The following is a 14,949-nucleotide window of genomic DNA, read 5'->3' on the forward strand; positions in this document are numbered from 1 at the left end:
AGACAAATAATTCCGTAGACTTTCATTTCTACTGTGACTAAGAAGCTATTTACTAGTAACATAGTAGGTGATTTATTTTTGAATATAGCATTTGTAAATTTAAATTAGCATGTTACCAGATGTCCATAAAGACTATGTATATTGGTATTCTACAGTGGATTCTGGTTGCTACCAAATATTGGTAAACACTAAGCATGTGATCACCGGGTAGTAAGAAATTCCCTAATCTTCAAGAAGAATTTGTTATCAACCATGAGCTTTTTTTTTAAGGCTTTCAGTCGTTGCCAGGTGGGCCTTTTAAAGACAGATCAGTATTGGTTAAAATTCATAATCAGTTTAGTTTATTGTGGGTTGTTGGGCTAGCCCACGGAGGAGCCATAATGCGTATCCTTGCTTTAATTTTCAACAATTAGACCTGAAGGTATGTCATCAATGTGCCTATTATATTTACTTATTTTTTTAATTGAAAGTATGGTTGGTTTACAACATTGTGTTAATTTCCGGTGTACAGCATAATGATTCAGTTATATATTCATATATATATATATTCTTTTTCATATTCCTTTTTCATTATAGGCTATTACAAGATATTGAATATAGTTCCCTGTGCTCTACAGTAGGACCTTGTTGTCTATCTAAATGTTCCTGCACTAGAACAGAATTATTCATAACCCCCTCGAAATCTGAAGAGCAAAACTTCATATAATGATCTGCTTGGGTGTGTGTAGGGGAGGGCGTGTGGGTGTGTGTGAATGCTATTTGAATTACTTGGATTATACTATCAAAGTGAATGTAATAAGATTACTAGATTATTTTTAAGTTTATAGGATATAGTTTTATGACAAAATCATGTGTATAAGTTGAGGGTCTTCTCTTGTGACATAAAAGCAGTTCATAAAAGTTGCTCGCAAAAAGTTTACTGATTTATTTTAATTTTTATCACCAAGTTCTTTTTCAGGAGAATGGGTGAGCTAGACTTTTATCCCACTCCGCTGGGTTAGGGACAAAAAGTTTGAGATCAGATAGATACCCTACAATGCTGCTGGTCTTCACAAAAGAAAAGAAAAAATATATACCGGGGCTTTGTAAACTCATCCTCACTACTAAGAAACACAAAACAGAAACAAAGCTCAGAAGTCTCTGTCCTGTTATAAAGGACCCACCATTTCTTTAGATATATGAAAAAAAATGATTACCTAGCACTCAGTGCCCAGGGCTAGGACTAGGGTGAGATAAATGAGACTCTCACCTTGGGCACAAAATTTAAGGGGATGACAAAAAAATTCAGTAATCAAGTTATGCAATATTTTAATGCACTGCCTTGAAAAATTAAAATTAATGCAAAAGATCCACAATGATCAAAAATATGAAAATTTCAAATGAGGACAGGATCTGACTCTGCAGCTCCGCAACCCAGCCTCCTCCACCTCACCCTAACCCTAGCCCTGAAGAATCTATTGGGGACATTAGATTAATTCTGGATAATTAATATAATAGTCACCAACTTGAGGAACTGAGGTGATTTATGAAAAAGTAACACTTCTTCCTGAGTCATTTGGTAAAACCTGTCCTATCATGTTACCAAGCTGCTTGGTTCTGTACTATATGCTCTAGTTGGGAAAAAAAATGCATTGTGATTAAAGACTTCACACTGCGTTCAAGCTTGACTCTTTTGAGGTTCATTCATCTTTAATTGCTATCTTGCCTTTGCTAGTTTTAACCTGCCTTTTCTCTTGAGAGACAGAGAGGCAGACGTACAGGGAGAGCTGAACAAGAACAAAAACGGTGAAGGAGAAGGAAAGAGAAGGGAAATTAGCATGGTCTGGCTGAGAAACAAACCTAGGATAGCATCAAGGCTTCCAGATGGGGTCCGATGGACATAAGATGGTGACATGTGGCAATATGTGAAGGGGGCAAAGAAAGAATTGCTGCTCTGGGGCTAAGGCTGAGAAATTTGGAGAAATGGTTGAAAAAGCGGGAGTGTCAAGAAAGTTGGAGAAAGAAATCTGTGAAATCTTACCTGGTTTACTTTCAAGGAAGCAATGTGAGAATGAATATTGTCCGGTGTGGCCCTAAGTCTTCAGGGGCACAGAGTGACAACTGTTCCAGGGAAGGTGTTTATCTCAAAGATTGATCACTAGGATAAGGCTGAAAAACACCCTTCACTTCCCCTTTCCCTGCCAAAACAATTTATCCTTAGACTTTAACAAAAAAACGCTAAATTAACAAGTATCTGTGGAACAGGACAGAATGAGATGCGTTTTCCAGCATAAATTTGAGTGAGCATTAAATGGATCCCAGTGAGGAAGAAAAAGCAGAAGTCTCTAACAAGTTGAATTTTATAAACATGGAAAGGAATGAAAGAATCACCCACAATCACAGAAATATGAGAGTCACGTGGCACTGTAAGGAAAGTAAAAATACGACCAGATGCCAGAGTAGCTGAGACTTGGGTGGGGGAATGCTGAAGATTACAAAAGGGGGTTCAATGTTACTATGGAAAATTTCAGACATCTACATAAATAAAAAGAATAGTATAATGAAATCCCATGTACCCAGCACTTAGCTTCAACAGTTAATCAACTCATGACCAATCTGGTTTCATCTCTCCTAACTCCCCTGGATCATTTTGATGTAAATTCCAGACATAAATTTCATTCATAAATATTTCAATATGGATTTTAAAATATAAGGATTCTTTAAAAAATGTTGTCAGAATCCTATATCAGATCTAAAGTTTAATAATAATTCCTTAACATAATTTTTCTAATTTTCTCATTTTTAAAAAAATTTGAATGAGAATCCAAATAGATTATAATTGGTTAGTATGTCTCCTAAATTTCTTTTAATCTATAGCCCCCCCCCCATTTGTTTCTTCTTGCAATTCACTGAAGAAACTAAGGGTTTTTAAATCATGTATCGTCCCCTACATTTTGGATTTTCTGATTGCATCATCACCACGTCATTTAGTGTGTTTCTTGCTTTTGTCTTTTCTGTAAAATAATAGTTGTAGGAGCTTGATCTGATTCAGTTTCAATTTTGGGGTGAAGGATATTTCTCAGGTGGAGGTCTATACACATGTATACAATATCTGGTTGTCTCTTTTGGGACACTGATAATTATTGCCTACACCCATTATTTCACTGAGGACTGCAAAATGGCAGTCTTTTATAATTACTTCTTTATTTATTAAGCTATCATTATTTATAACTGAACTATTTCTATAAAGAAAAACAAAGAGCTTTAAAGTTAAGTGGGAACATGCTAATACTTCTCATATATAGATGGAGTTAAGAATGTTGACCCTGCCCTACCTGTTTCCTGTGTCTGCTTCTCTATTTCTCTTTCCTTTTACAGTCAAGACTAATAATTAATCTCAGATACTTGTCTCCATTTTTTTCCTTTTTTGGTTTTTCTTCAGCTAAGCTTTTTTTTTTCTTTCATGGGGGTTGGTAATTAGGTTTATTATTTATTTCTTAGTGGAGATACTGGGGATTGAACCCAGGACCTCGTGCATGCTAAGCAGGCACTCTACCACTAGGCTATACATTTCCCCCATTCTTCAGCTAAGCTTTAGTCTGTATTTTGTTCCCTAACTCCACTAAAACTGCTCACATGAAGTACTGACAATACCCATTTTGACATATCCAATGGAGAACGTTTTCTTTAAGTTTGAATTTCAATGAAAACAGCGGACATTTTCCTCTCACCTGATCCTTCCAGAGCACTGCACTGTGGACATGCCTTGTTCCTTACTCTTCTCTTTGCCCCATTGGCTTCTGCAAACCCGCTATTACCTGGATTCCCTCCTCACTGTCTCTCTCTGCTTAGGCTCGCTCATTATGTTTCTTTACGTTTTCTCATCTCAGTGCCTTTTTTCTGTCCTTGCTCCTTTTTCTCGCTGATGTCTACATGCCTCTTATTCATGCCATCCTCTGTTAGGGCTTTAGATTGCACCAGTCAGTGGACACTCCCAGTATGTATCTTTGGCCCAGATTCATCTCCTGAACTCCAGGCTACCGATAAGCATTTCACCTGTAGGTTCTCGGCAACCTCGAAGTCAGTGTGCCTTTTGGGAGCGTCATGATCTTCCCCTCCAAGTCTGTTTCTCTTATGTTACACTATCTTTGAGGAGCACTGACAGCAAACTAATAACCCTGTCTGGAAGCTGAAGAGTCTGTCCAAATTTCCCCTTCTCCATCCTCAGTCAGTCTGTCACCAAATTCTGTGACTTCTGTCTCCTAAAAATCACCACATGCACCCCCATCTCTCCATTTTCAATGACATGATCCTGGTTCAGATCTTGGTTCAATTACATTTCTCATCTGCTTTTGCAGCTTCCTAACTGATCTCCAGCTTCCTGGACACACACGTCCATCTTCTGCACGGCCGTCGAACTTCCTCATACTCTGTACCTCAAGTTCAGATTCATCCTCTTAGCCTATGGGTTGCTTTGTTTGGCTCATCCTTCTGTTAGAGCAGGCAGATAGCTAGATATGAGCAGTGAAAGGGGGACGCAGGCCAAAATGGCAGGAATTGGGCAAAAAGGAGGGGCACCGGCCAAGTGCAGGAAACCATATATCATATAAACAACAGGGGTCTCTGGGCAGAGAAGGAAAAGCAGGAACGTCTGGGCTGATAAAAGGTCACTTATTTTGGGGTGACAAGTGGCCTGGTGACCGACAAAGAAAGATGGGAGAAGGCAGGACTCTCCAGTGTCCAAATGTGACCTTTTGCTCATTATGCCCTCATTTTAGTAAATTAGCCTTGCAGATTAGAAGCACCCATCATGCACCAACGCCATGACACTTCCAATCCAGACTAAATAAGGACAAAAATCCCTCCTCCCTTTGGGAAGGTGGAGTTGGGATGAAAATCTGGGAGCATGACCCCAAACCCCTCCCTCCCCAATGAATATTCTGCCTATTCATTTTTACACTCTATATAACCAACTTGCCAAAAAAACTCAGGGCAGCCGCTCACCTGAGCCTGCCTGCTCTCCCCTTGAGAGTGTACTATCCATCCCTTAATAAATCCCCACTTTACTTTCTTAACTTCTGGGTCCCATCTCTGAATTCTTTCTGCGATGGGACAAGAACCTAGTCACTAGCAACACTTCCTTTCCAACCTCACCTCCTATGGTTCCCGCAGGTACTCTTCATTTCAGTTGAGCTACGTGTTGTGTCCCAATTCTGTGCTTTTATGCGCTATTTCCACTGGACTCTGATTTTAGGCTTTGTAGGCCACATACAGTGTCTGCTTCATCTTCTTTGTTACGCTTTACAAGCCTTTAAAAACATAAGAACTATTCTTAGCACAAGGGCTATACAAATACTGAACTTGACCACAATTTGGCCCACAGACAATATTGCTAACCCCTGGTCTGGAGGGCCCTTTCCTTGTCTTGTCTATACCTGGCTCCTACTTAGCTTTTAACACTCGGGTTTAAGTCACCTCCTTCTAGGAACCTCCCTAACTCTTATAGGACTTAGCTGCACTTCCTCTGTGCTTCCACAGAGGTATGAGCTCCCTCCGCACGCAGGTATGTCTTTGTCTCTGTAATTGTTGGTTTAATTGTGTTTCTTTGGAGAGTAAATGCCTTAGGGGCAAGAACTGTGTGTGTGTGTGTGTGTGTGTGTGTGTGTGTGTGTGTGTGTGTGTGTGTGTGTGTGTGTCTGTTTTCTTTACATGTCTAGCAGAGTGCCCAGCACAAAGTAAATGTTCACTAAATGATTGTTACATGAGTAAACAAGAAGAGGTGTGCTACTTGGTGTGACCAACAGCACTGGCTGCTGGCATTTACTGAGTGTGTTCTGTGGGCTGGCCACTGTCTAAGTCCTTTACATGCATCATTTCACTTAATCTTCACAACAGCCCCATGAGGAAGGTCCTTTCATTTCCTACGTTTGATTAGATGAGAAAGAGGAGGCACAAAGAAATTAAGGAATTTGGCCAAGCACATTCGAATTTCAGCAAGACTTCAGAGGACTTTTGTGATAGTTTTCAACAAATATGTAAAGAGCTCACCATGGGCTGTGTTTTAGCACTGTTGCCAGTGTCCAGGTTCTTGTCCTGTCCCAGAAAGAATTTAGAGATAAGATGCAGAGGTTAAGAGAGTAAACTAAAGACTTATTAAGGGATGGATAGTACACTCTCAAGGGGAGAGCAGGCAGGCTCAGGTGAGCAGCTGCCCTGAATTTTTTTGGCAAGTTGGTTACATAGAGTGTAAAAATGAATGGGTGGAATATTCATTGGGGAGGGGGAAGGGTTTGGAGTTGTATTCCCTGATTTTTATCCCAATTCCATCTCCCTGAAGGGAGGAGAAATTTTGTCCTTATTTAGTTTGGATGGGAAGTGTCATGGCGTTGGTGCATGATGGGTGCTTCTAATCTGCAAGGCTAATTTTATTGTAATGAGGGCATAATGAGCCAAAGGTTACATTCAGACACTGGAGATTCCTGCCTTCTCCCACCTTTCTTTGTCAGCCTCCAGGCTACTTGTCACCCCAAAATGTATGACTGCTTATCCGCCCAAAGGTTCCTGCTTTTCTTTCTTTGCCCAGGGACCCTGGTTTGTATAATGTATGGTTTCCTGCATTTGGCCTGTGCCCCTCCTTTTTGCCCAATTTCTGCCATTTGGTCTGCATCCCCCTTTCTCTGCTCATATCTAGCTATCTGCCTGCTTTAACATGTTGGAGAACTGAATGTGGGCATGTGAGAGAAGCAGAGGACTTGAAAAGGACTCTAGATCTGGGAACTATGCATCTGGAAGAATTTGGTTGTGGTTGACTGACATGAGGAAGATGTAATTGGAACAGGTTCCTGGGGAGACCTGGGAGCCCCGAAAGATGACGACTAGCAGCCCTGTGGGCTCCAAGTGGATGGAATGACAACGTCCCTGCTGCTGAATGGGTGATGTCAGCAGCAGGCAGAGCGTGACTGTGTTTGAAGTGCTCAGTGCATTGACCTGTCTTTTTATTCATCATTGGGGTTGTGTTCCCACTGAAACAGTGCTAGGTATAAGCTGATGTCTTGGGTGACAAAACAGTCCAAGGAGGATCTTGACCGTTCCGGAAGGATGGGCTGAATCACACAAGATGAAGTTGTCCTGAACAAACACAAATTTTTACAAGTTTCAGCTGTTCAAGCACTATCTATTTGAGGAATAGCATGGTCGTTAAGAGCACATTGAATGCTAGCTGTCTTCCCTTTTTTCAACTTCTGCTTTCACCCCTTCCTGCCTTAAGACTAATAACTTATTTTATGTTTTCTATCATATTTTCAGTCATTCTCTTATAATTGTTCACAACTTTTCACCCTTTATCTGACATCTTAGAACACTTTCCAGGGCTTTTAATATTTTTTAATGTATTTTTAAAATTGAGACAGAAGTTACATATTACAAAATTCATCAATTTTAATTATACATTTTGATGAGTCTTGATAAAATTATACCCCATAAACAATCAGCACATCTGGGTCTATGCTTTTACATCTTCTAGCTAAAAATAACTGAATTTCTGAACATTCTAAGTGAAAAATCTTCGAGTTAAAAATATAATTTTATTTGGTATGAAGGATAAATGAGGGGTACATTTAAAAATGGTTATTAAGAAAAGCAAGAGAATACTGGAAACCTGATTAGATTATTTCCTTGTCTTCCTTTTGTCCTCTGAATAAGATAAAGTGCTTGTAGAAAACTCAGAACTTGCCAAGAATAAATTTGATTTCAGGAGACTTAGCGCTCGGCCTGCACCTGCTGATGAGAATCGGGGCACTCATTCACCTTCTTAGTCTTGGTCTTCTGGTTTATTTACTTCTCATGTTGATATTTTCAGAATCAGGCTTGTGTAACACTTATCAACTTACAGTTTTTTAATGTCTGCCTGCTTCTGTTAATGCAAGTTCCATGAGGCTGGGTGCCACCCTCTACGGTACCCCCTAGCACAGTGCCTGACACATAGGAGGTCCTCAACAAATATTGACTGAATGAGTAGATGGAAGAAAGAACAAATAAATAAGCTTGAAATTAGCTAAAGCTACCTATATAGAGGTGTGTGAATTAAAGACGTGACAATGCTGAGCTGAGTTTAATTTTTGTTGAATGTATGTTCTGGTTGATACTAGGTTAGCCATTTGATATTAATAGTGGCTATTAGACAGTGAGTGTCTCTGACCTATTGAGCAATGGCCTCTCAAAGAATGTGGTCACTCTAGTCATCAGCTGCTGGAGAAGAGGTGTATCTCTTAAGTGGGAAACCTCAAATGAGAGAGGGAGCCCTCTTTATCTGGACTATAAGGGTATCTCTTACAATCCGTTTATCCTAGTCCTAGAGGGTGAACAACTGTTGGCAGGCTGTCCTGGCTGAGCCACGCATATTGACTAAGTCCTGGATCCAACCCTCAGTGACACCAACGGGGAAACTGGACTTTGGGAGCATGCAGAGAATGGGCTGTGTATTGCTGTTAGGTCCAGTTTAAAAGATGAGACTGCTTTAAGATGTGACAGAAGAGGGAAGGAGAGGGATTTTAATAGGCCTAGAAAAAGAGAAATAATCACAAGTATGAGGCCCTGAAAATGTGGCTTCATGGAAACCAAGTTCCAAGGTCATGCTGTAGCCCACAGGATTGTCTGTTGCTCAGAAAGCCCTCTCCTTTTCTCTGGCTGGAACACTAGTGCCCTAGGTTTTACTGTCAAAGTCAGGATAATGACAAAAATACTTATGGATTAAACACAAAAAGCACTGAATAGACTTTCCATATGGAGGGAATAGCGTACTCTCTAGTTCTTATATTTGTTTTGTGTTTTATTACATCTGTGTAGTCCACGTGTCAGTCTTTACTTCTACTGTCTCAACCTTCAGAACATCCTCTGAGGGGGGGTGTTAATATCCCTTGCTCCTTCCTTTGCAGCCTAGAAAACTGAGGGTCAAGAGTTCAGTGACTACAGGGAACTTTATTCAATATCTTGTAGTAATTTATAATGAAAAAGAATATGAAAAGGAATATATGTATGTATATGTATGACTGAATCACTATGCTCTGCACCAGAAACTGACACATTGTAAACTGACTATACTTCAATTTAAAAAAGAAAAAGAAAAAAAGAATTTCATGACTGACCGGTGGTTACACAGTTAGAAAACTGTTGGGCCAGAATTCAGATTCTGCTGTGTCTGACCCCAAAGCTTATGCTTTAGCCACGCTAAACCCCTGCCTCTAATAGCATAGAGGCATACGATTCTTAAACAAATATCTTTAGAAATTTTAACATTTAAAGCTTTAAAGTTGAAAGACACTGGGGGTGGGTATAGCTCAGTGGTAGAGCACATGCTTAGCATGCACAAGGTCCTGGGTTCAATCCCCAGTACCTCTGTTATGTAAATAAATGAACCTAATTACCTCCATCCTCCAAAAAAATAAAAAAATAAAATAATAATCAAGTTGAAAGATGTAATTTTTTTAATGAATTTGTCTCTGACAGTCTAGTTAAGGTCAAGAAATTTGAAAATATCCCCTAAAGTCTCTCTTACTCTTTAATTCTGTGACATTTCAGTTGCTTTGTCTCCAAGTAAAAAGATAAGATAATCAATAAAATGACCTTCTACACATGTAAGAACCACAATTAGTGAAGCTATTATAGTATTACTCATGTGAGTCCAGAGGACTTGAAAATAATATTTTCCTCTTATTTTAGGAATAAAGCCATAATAGGTTTGGAAGTCAAGCATTTTTGTTAATAGATGCTTAGACACAAGGGTATATTTTATAAAAATATGTTCTATTTAGAAAATCTTACTGACATCAGCAGAGCCACTTCTATAGTAATTATCTGACACTGGATTGATTATAAATAGTTTCTCTGTATTATGTCCAATCATTTCTTGCACAATGCAATATAAGACTACTAACTTCTGTTTACTTGGATAACAGCTAATCTAGTCATAAATATGAAATAAGTCATTCAGAATAAGTAAAGTTCAAAATATACTGAAAGAAAAAATGTACTTACAACAAATACATTAGTGGTTGTTTATAACTTGCTTCTCTTATAAGTATAAATTACTAAAACACATTCTTATACTACACATGGTAAATATAATTATTAGATCAACTTTGTTTCATGGATAATTGAAAACAGCTATTAAAAACTGGTGGAAGTTAACTGACCACCACAAGGATGGTACCTAGTTACTGTGGTATATTTGTATTTCTGCTTTTTAAAGCAATACATAAACAACAGAAAGAAAATGCACTTCATGCATACAAACTAGTAATTTCTGTGGCTGCCACATTTTTGTATTGCTAGGAATTCAGATTTCCTTCCTACCTAGCTCTCAATTAAAAAAAAAAAAACAAAACAACTGTTTAAATCAGAAAACAAAGATAAGACTGCATGCCAGATCTGGTGGTAACTAAAACCAGTTTATGCAGATCAGCTTTCTACCAGAAAGTTCCACTTGCCTTGTCCCCAACAGTAGTTGCATACAAAATAAGAAAACTCAAAGGTTCTTCTTTTCAGAGTCTTCTCTTTCATTTAAGGTAAATTTCTCTTTTGAAGTCATGTGATACACAGACAAGGAACAAGTGTTCTGGGCTCTACTGCAGGAGTTTGTATCCCAGTACCGCCACTTACTGACTGTGTGACCTGGGGCGGGTGCCCCGTCTCATCTTCCCCAGGGGGATGATAGTAGCAGTCCGTGCCTCATAGAATTGCCATGAGGACAAAATAAATACTAGTGCCTAGAGCACAGAAAATTCTCTATAAACAGCCCTTATTGCAAAACCGAAGTTTTACTCAGTGGTTATATTATTGAAGTACAGTATAGATGCAGAAAGCTGCTCACATCAAAGTGTTCAACTTACTGAAATTTCATAAGCTGAACAATTCTGTGTAACAGGCACACAGATCATGAAACAGAAACTATACCTGAAGAGCCCTCTTCAGGCCCCCTTCTAGGCGTTACCCCTCCCTGTGAGTAACTAGCATCCTGATTTCTGATTAGTTTCATTAATGGCCATTTGTTAAACCTTCATATTGCAGTAATTGATAAGGGATTTATTATAATAGTATTTTATTCTTATTTAATGTCTAAGACAAACTTCTTTGCTGATTAACTCTTTAACAGTTATAAGAAATATTATTTATATATTACAGAATATATAAACTATCATACATAATGTAATAAAGGTAATATTTTAATATATTTTGTTTTCTAGGTTGAAAAAACTCCTTGAACAAGAAAAGGCTTACCAAGCCCGCAAAGAAAAGGAAAACGCTAAGCGGCTCAACAAACTGAGAGATGAGCTGGTGAAACTCAAGTCCTTTGCACTCATGCTGGTGGATGAAAGGCAAATGCATATCGAGCAACTTGGCCTGCAAAGCCAGAAAGTACAGGACCTGACTCAGAAACTGAGGGAAGAGGAAGAAAAGCTCAAAGCCATTACTTCCAAATCCAAAGAAGACAGGCAGAAATTGCTCAAGCTGGAAGTGGATTTTGAACACAAGGCTTCGAGGTTTTCCCAGGAGCATGAAGAGATGAATGCTAAGCTCGCCAATCAGGAGTCTCACAATAGGCAACTCAGGCTCAAGCTGGTTGGCTTAACTCAAAGAATTGAGGAGCTGGAAGAGACCAACAAAAATCTTCAAAAGGCGGAGGAAGAACTTCAGGAACTAAGAGAGAAAATTGCCAAAGGGGAATGTGGCAACTCCAGCCTCATGGCAGAAGTGGAAAATCTGCGGAAGCGCGTGCTCGAAATGGAGGGTAAAGATGAGGAGATCACGAAAACGGAATCCCAGTGCCGGGAACTGAGGAAGAAGCTGCAGGAGGAAGAACACCATAGCCGGGAGCTCAAACTTGAAGTGGAGAAGTTACAGAAGAGAATGTCAGAACTGGAGAAACTGGAAGAAGCCTTTAGCAAGAGTAAATCTGAGTGCACCCAGCTGCATTTAAATCTGGAGAAAGAAAAGAGCTTAACCAAGGACCTGCTCAATGAATTGGAGGTGGTCAAGAGTCGGGTTAAAGAACTGGAATGTTCCGAAAGTAGATTGGAAAAGGCTGAATTAAGCCTCAAAGATGATCTGACAAAGTTGAAGTCATTTACCGTGATGCTGGTTGATGAAAGGAAAAATATGATGGAAAAAATAAAGCAAGAAGAGAGAAAAGTAGATGGACTCAATAAAAACTTCAAGGTGGAACAAGGAAAGGTTATGGATGTCACTGAGAAACTAATAGAAGAAAGTAAGAAGCTTTTAAAACTGAAATCTGAAATGGAGGAAAAGGTGTACAATCTGACAAAAGAGAGAGACGAGTTAATAGGCAAACTGAAAAGCGAAGAAGAAAAATCCTCTGAATTAAGCTGCAGTGTTGACTTACTAAAGAAGAGACTTGATGGGATAGAGGAAGTGGAGAGAGAAATAACCAGAGGGAGGTCTCGAAAAGGACCTGAGCTCACCTGCCCAGAAGATAACAAAATTAAGGAACTTACCCTTGAAATTGAGAGACTGAAGAAACGCCTGCAACAACTGGAGGTGGTCGAAGGGGATTTGATGAAGACAGAGGATGAGTATGACCAGCTGGAGCAGAAATTTAGAACTGAGCAGGACAAGGCGAACTTCCTCTCCCAACAGCTGGAGGAGATAAAGCACCAGATTGCCAAGAATAAAGCAATAGAGAAAGGTGAGGCTGTGAGCCAGGAAGCGGAGCTGAGACACCGATTTCGGTTGGAAGAAGCTAAAAGTCGAGACTTAAAAGCCGAAGTGCAAGCTCTTAAGGAGAAGATTCATGAGTTAATGAACAAAGAAGATCAGCTTTCTCAGCTCCAAGTGGATTATTCTGTTCTCCAACAAAGATTCCTGGAAGAGGAAAATAAGAACAAAAACATGGGGCAGGAGGTGCTCAATCTGACCAAAGAGTTGGAGCTTTCGAAGCGTTACAGCCGAGCTCTCAGACCCAGCGTGAACGGGAGGAGAATGGTGGATGTTCCCGTGATGTCCACCGGCGTCCAGACAGATGCCGTCAGCAGTGAGGCGGCGGAGGAGGAGACGCCGGCGGTGTTCATCCGGAAATCCTTTCAAGAAGAGAATCACATAATGAGTAATCTTCGGCAGGTGGGGCTGAAGAAGCCTATGGAACGATCCTCTGTTCTGGACCGGTATCCGCCAGCGGCCAACGAGCTCACCATGAGGAAGTCTTGGATTCCATGGATGAGAAAAAGGGAAAACGGGCCCCCGATGACTCAAGAGAAAGGGCCTCGAACAAGTTCCAGTCCGGGGCACCCGGGAGAGCTGGTTCTTTCCCCGAAGCAGGGCCAGCCCCTGCATATCCGAGTGACCCCAGACCACGAGAACAGTACCGCGACTTTGGAGATAACCAGCCCGACGTCTGAAGAATTTTTTTCTAGTACCACCGTCATTCCTACCTTAGGGAATCAGAAACCAAGGATCACCATTATTCCATCACCAAATGTCATGTCTCAAAAGCAAAAAGGTGGCGATGGCCCTCTTGGCACAGAACGATCCATGTCCCCAGTCACAATTACTACCTTTTCCAGAGAGAAGACCCCAGAAAGTGGAAGAGGTGCGTTTGCGGACAGGCCCACCTCCCCGATCCAGATCATGACGGTGTCCACGTCCGCGGCACCAGCTGAGGTCGCCGTCTCTCCCGAATCCCAGGAAATGCCCATGGGAAGGACTGTCTTCAAAGTCACCCCAGAAAAGCAGACTGTTCCAACTCCAGTCCGGAAATATAACTCCAATGCCAATATCATAACCACGGAAGACAATAAAATTCACATTCACTTGGGTTCTCAGTTTAAACGATCCCCGGGGACGTCGGCCGAAGGAGCAAGTCCGGTTATCACTGTCCGACCTGTCAGCGTGACGGCTGAGAAGGAGGTGTCCACTGGCACCGTCCTGCGCTCTCCCAGGAACCATCTCTCGTCGCGCCCTGGCGGGAGCAAAGTCACGAGCACCATCACCATCACACCTGTCACAACCTCATCCGCCCGAGGAACCCAGTCAGTGGTGAGTAGAGGAAGCTCCAGAGGTCAGCCAACCCAGGGGGGCACGAGTGAGCCGTGAGAGTAACCCAGCGCCCCAAATACAACAAAGCCACACGCCTGTCGCCCCACCCGAACCCACTACCAGATGCTTCCTAGGGGACTATCTACACCAAGAAATGAGACTAAAAAGTAGCCTAATATTTTATTAATTTGAGCTAATTTGGAGGGATAGTTTTGTTTCTTTCATGTAAATTATGGAGACACCAGAAATCCCCAAGATGGCCTCTTCGCAGTGTTAGCCTGTGGTACTAATAACGTTTAAAATTTGACTTTTATGTTTAAAGTGCTTTTAAAAAAATGGAGCCTGGAGAGAAACAGTCAGTATGCAGGAAAAATTCAATGTGTTCCTGCGTTGTGTTTCTATAACCTAAGATATTCAATATGTACTTCTGTCTGGTCATAGTCATACTTTACTCCAAAAGTAAGATTAAAAGATTTTTATATCAAAAACTTTTTTAAAAGTAAAAAAGAAGTGAATTTCTAGGTCTAAACACTATATGTCATTAATAATATCTTAACAGTATCATGCAGAGAGCAGGTGCTTGATAAATATTTATTTAATAACCGGCTGGAGGGCTAAATGAGATTTAAAAAGGCATATCTTGACTATAAAACCAGAGACTAAAAAATAAATTCTGTTTTTCAAAATAGTTCCAGTGACTGTCTTCGTTTATTAGGGACGATTGGTAAATGACATAGAAGAATGTCTACTATTTAGATATTAATTTAAACTGGCAAAAATTATGATTTCTAGTCCCTGAACAAATTCTTCTGCATATCTTGGAAGCTCTTAAGAAAGACGGGAAGCTTATTATTTAAGTATAGAAACTATGGCTCATTTTCCCACGTCTTCATGTAATTTACTTTAATTCTCCATGCACAAACA

At 40.4% G+C, this 14,949-nt stretch overlaps 1 protein-coding gene across 5 annotated transcripts in view; it reads left to right on the forward strand.

The window, feature by feature from the left end:
* FILIP1 (filamin A interacting protein 1) overlaps window positions 1–14,949 on the forward strand; it is a 180,937-nt gene that overhangs the window by 148,427 nt on the left and 17,561 nt on the right. For all 5 annotated transcript variants that reach the window (XM_064486934.1, XM_064486935.1, XM_064486936.1 and 2 more), the window contains exon 5: window positions 11,220–14,025. In XM_064486934.1, the coding sequence (XP_064343004.1) occupies window positions 11,220–14,025 (2,806 nt within the window). The remainder of the gene's footprint in view (window positions 1–11,219; window positions 14,026–14,949) is intronic.

Source organism: Camelus dromedarius, chromosome 6 (genome assembly GCF_036321535.1).
Source record: "Camelus dromedarius isolate mCamDro1 chromosome 6, mCamDro1.pat, whole genome shotgun sequence".
Lineage (NCBI taxonomy): Eukaryota > Metazoa > Chordata > Mammalia > Artiodactyla > Camelidae > Camelus > Camelus dromedarius.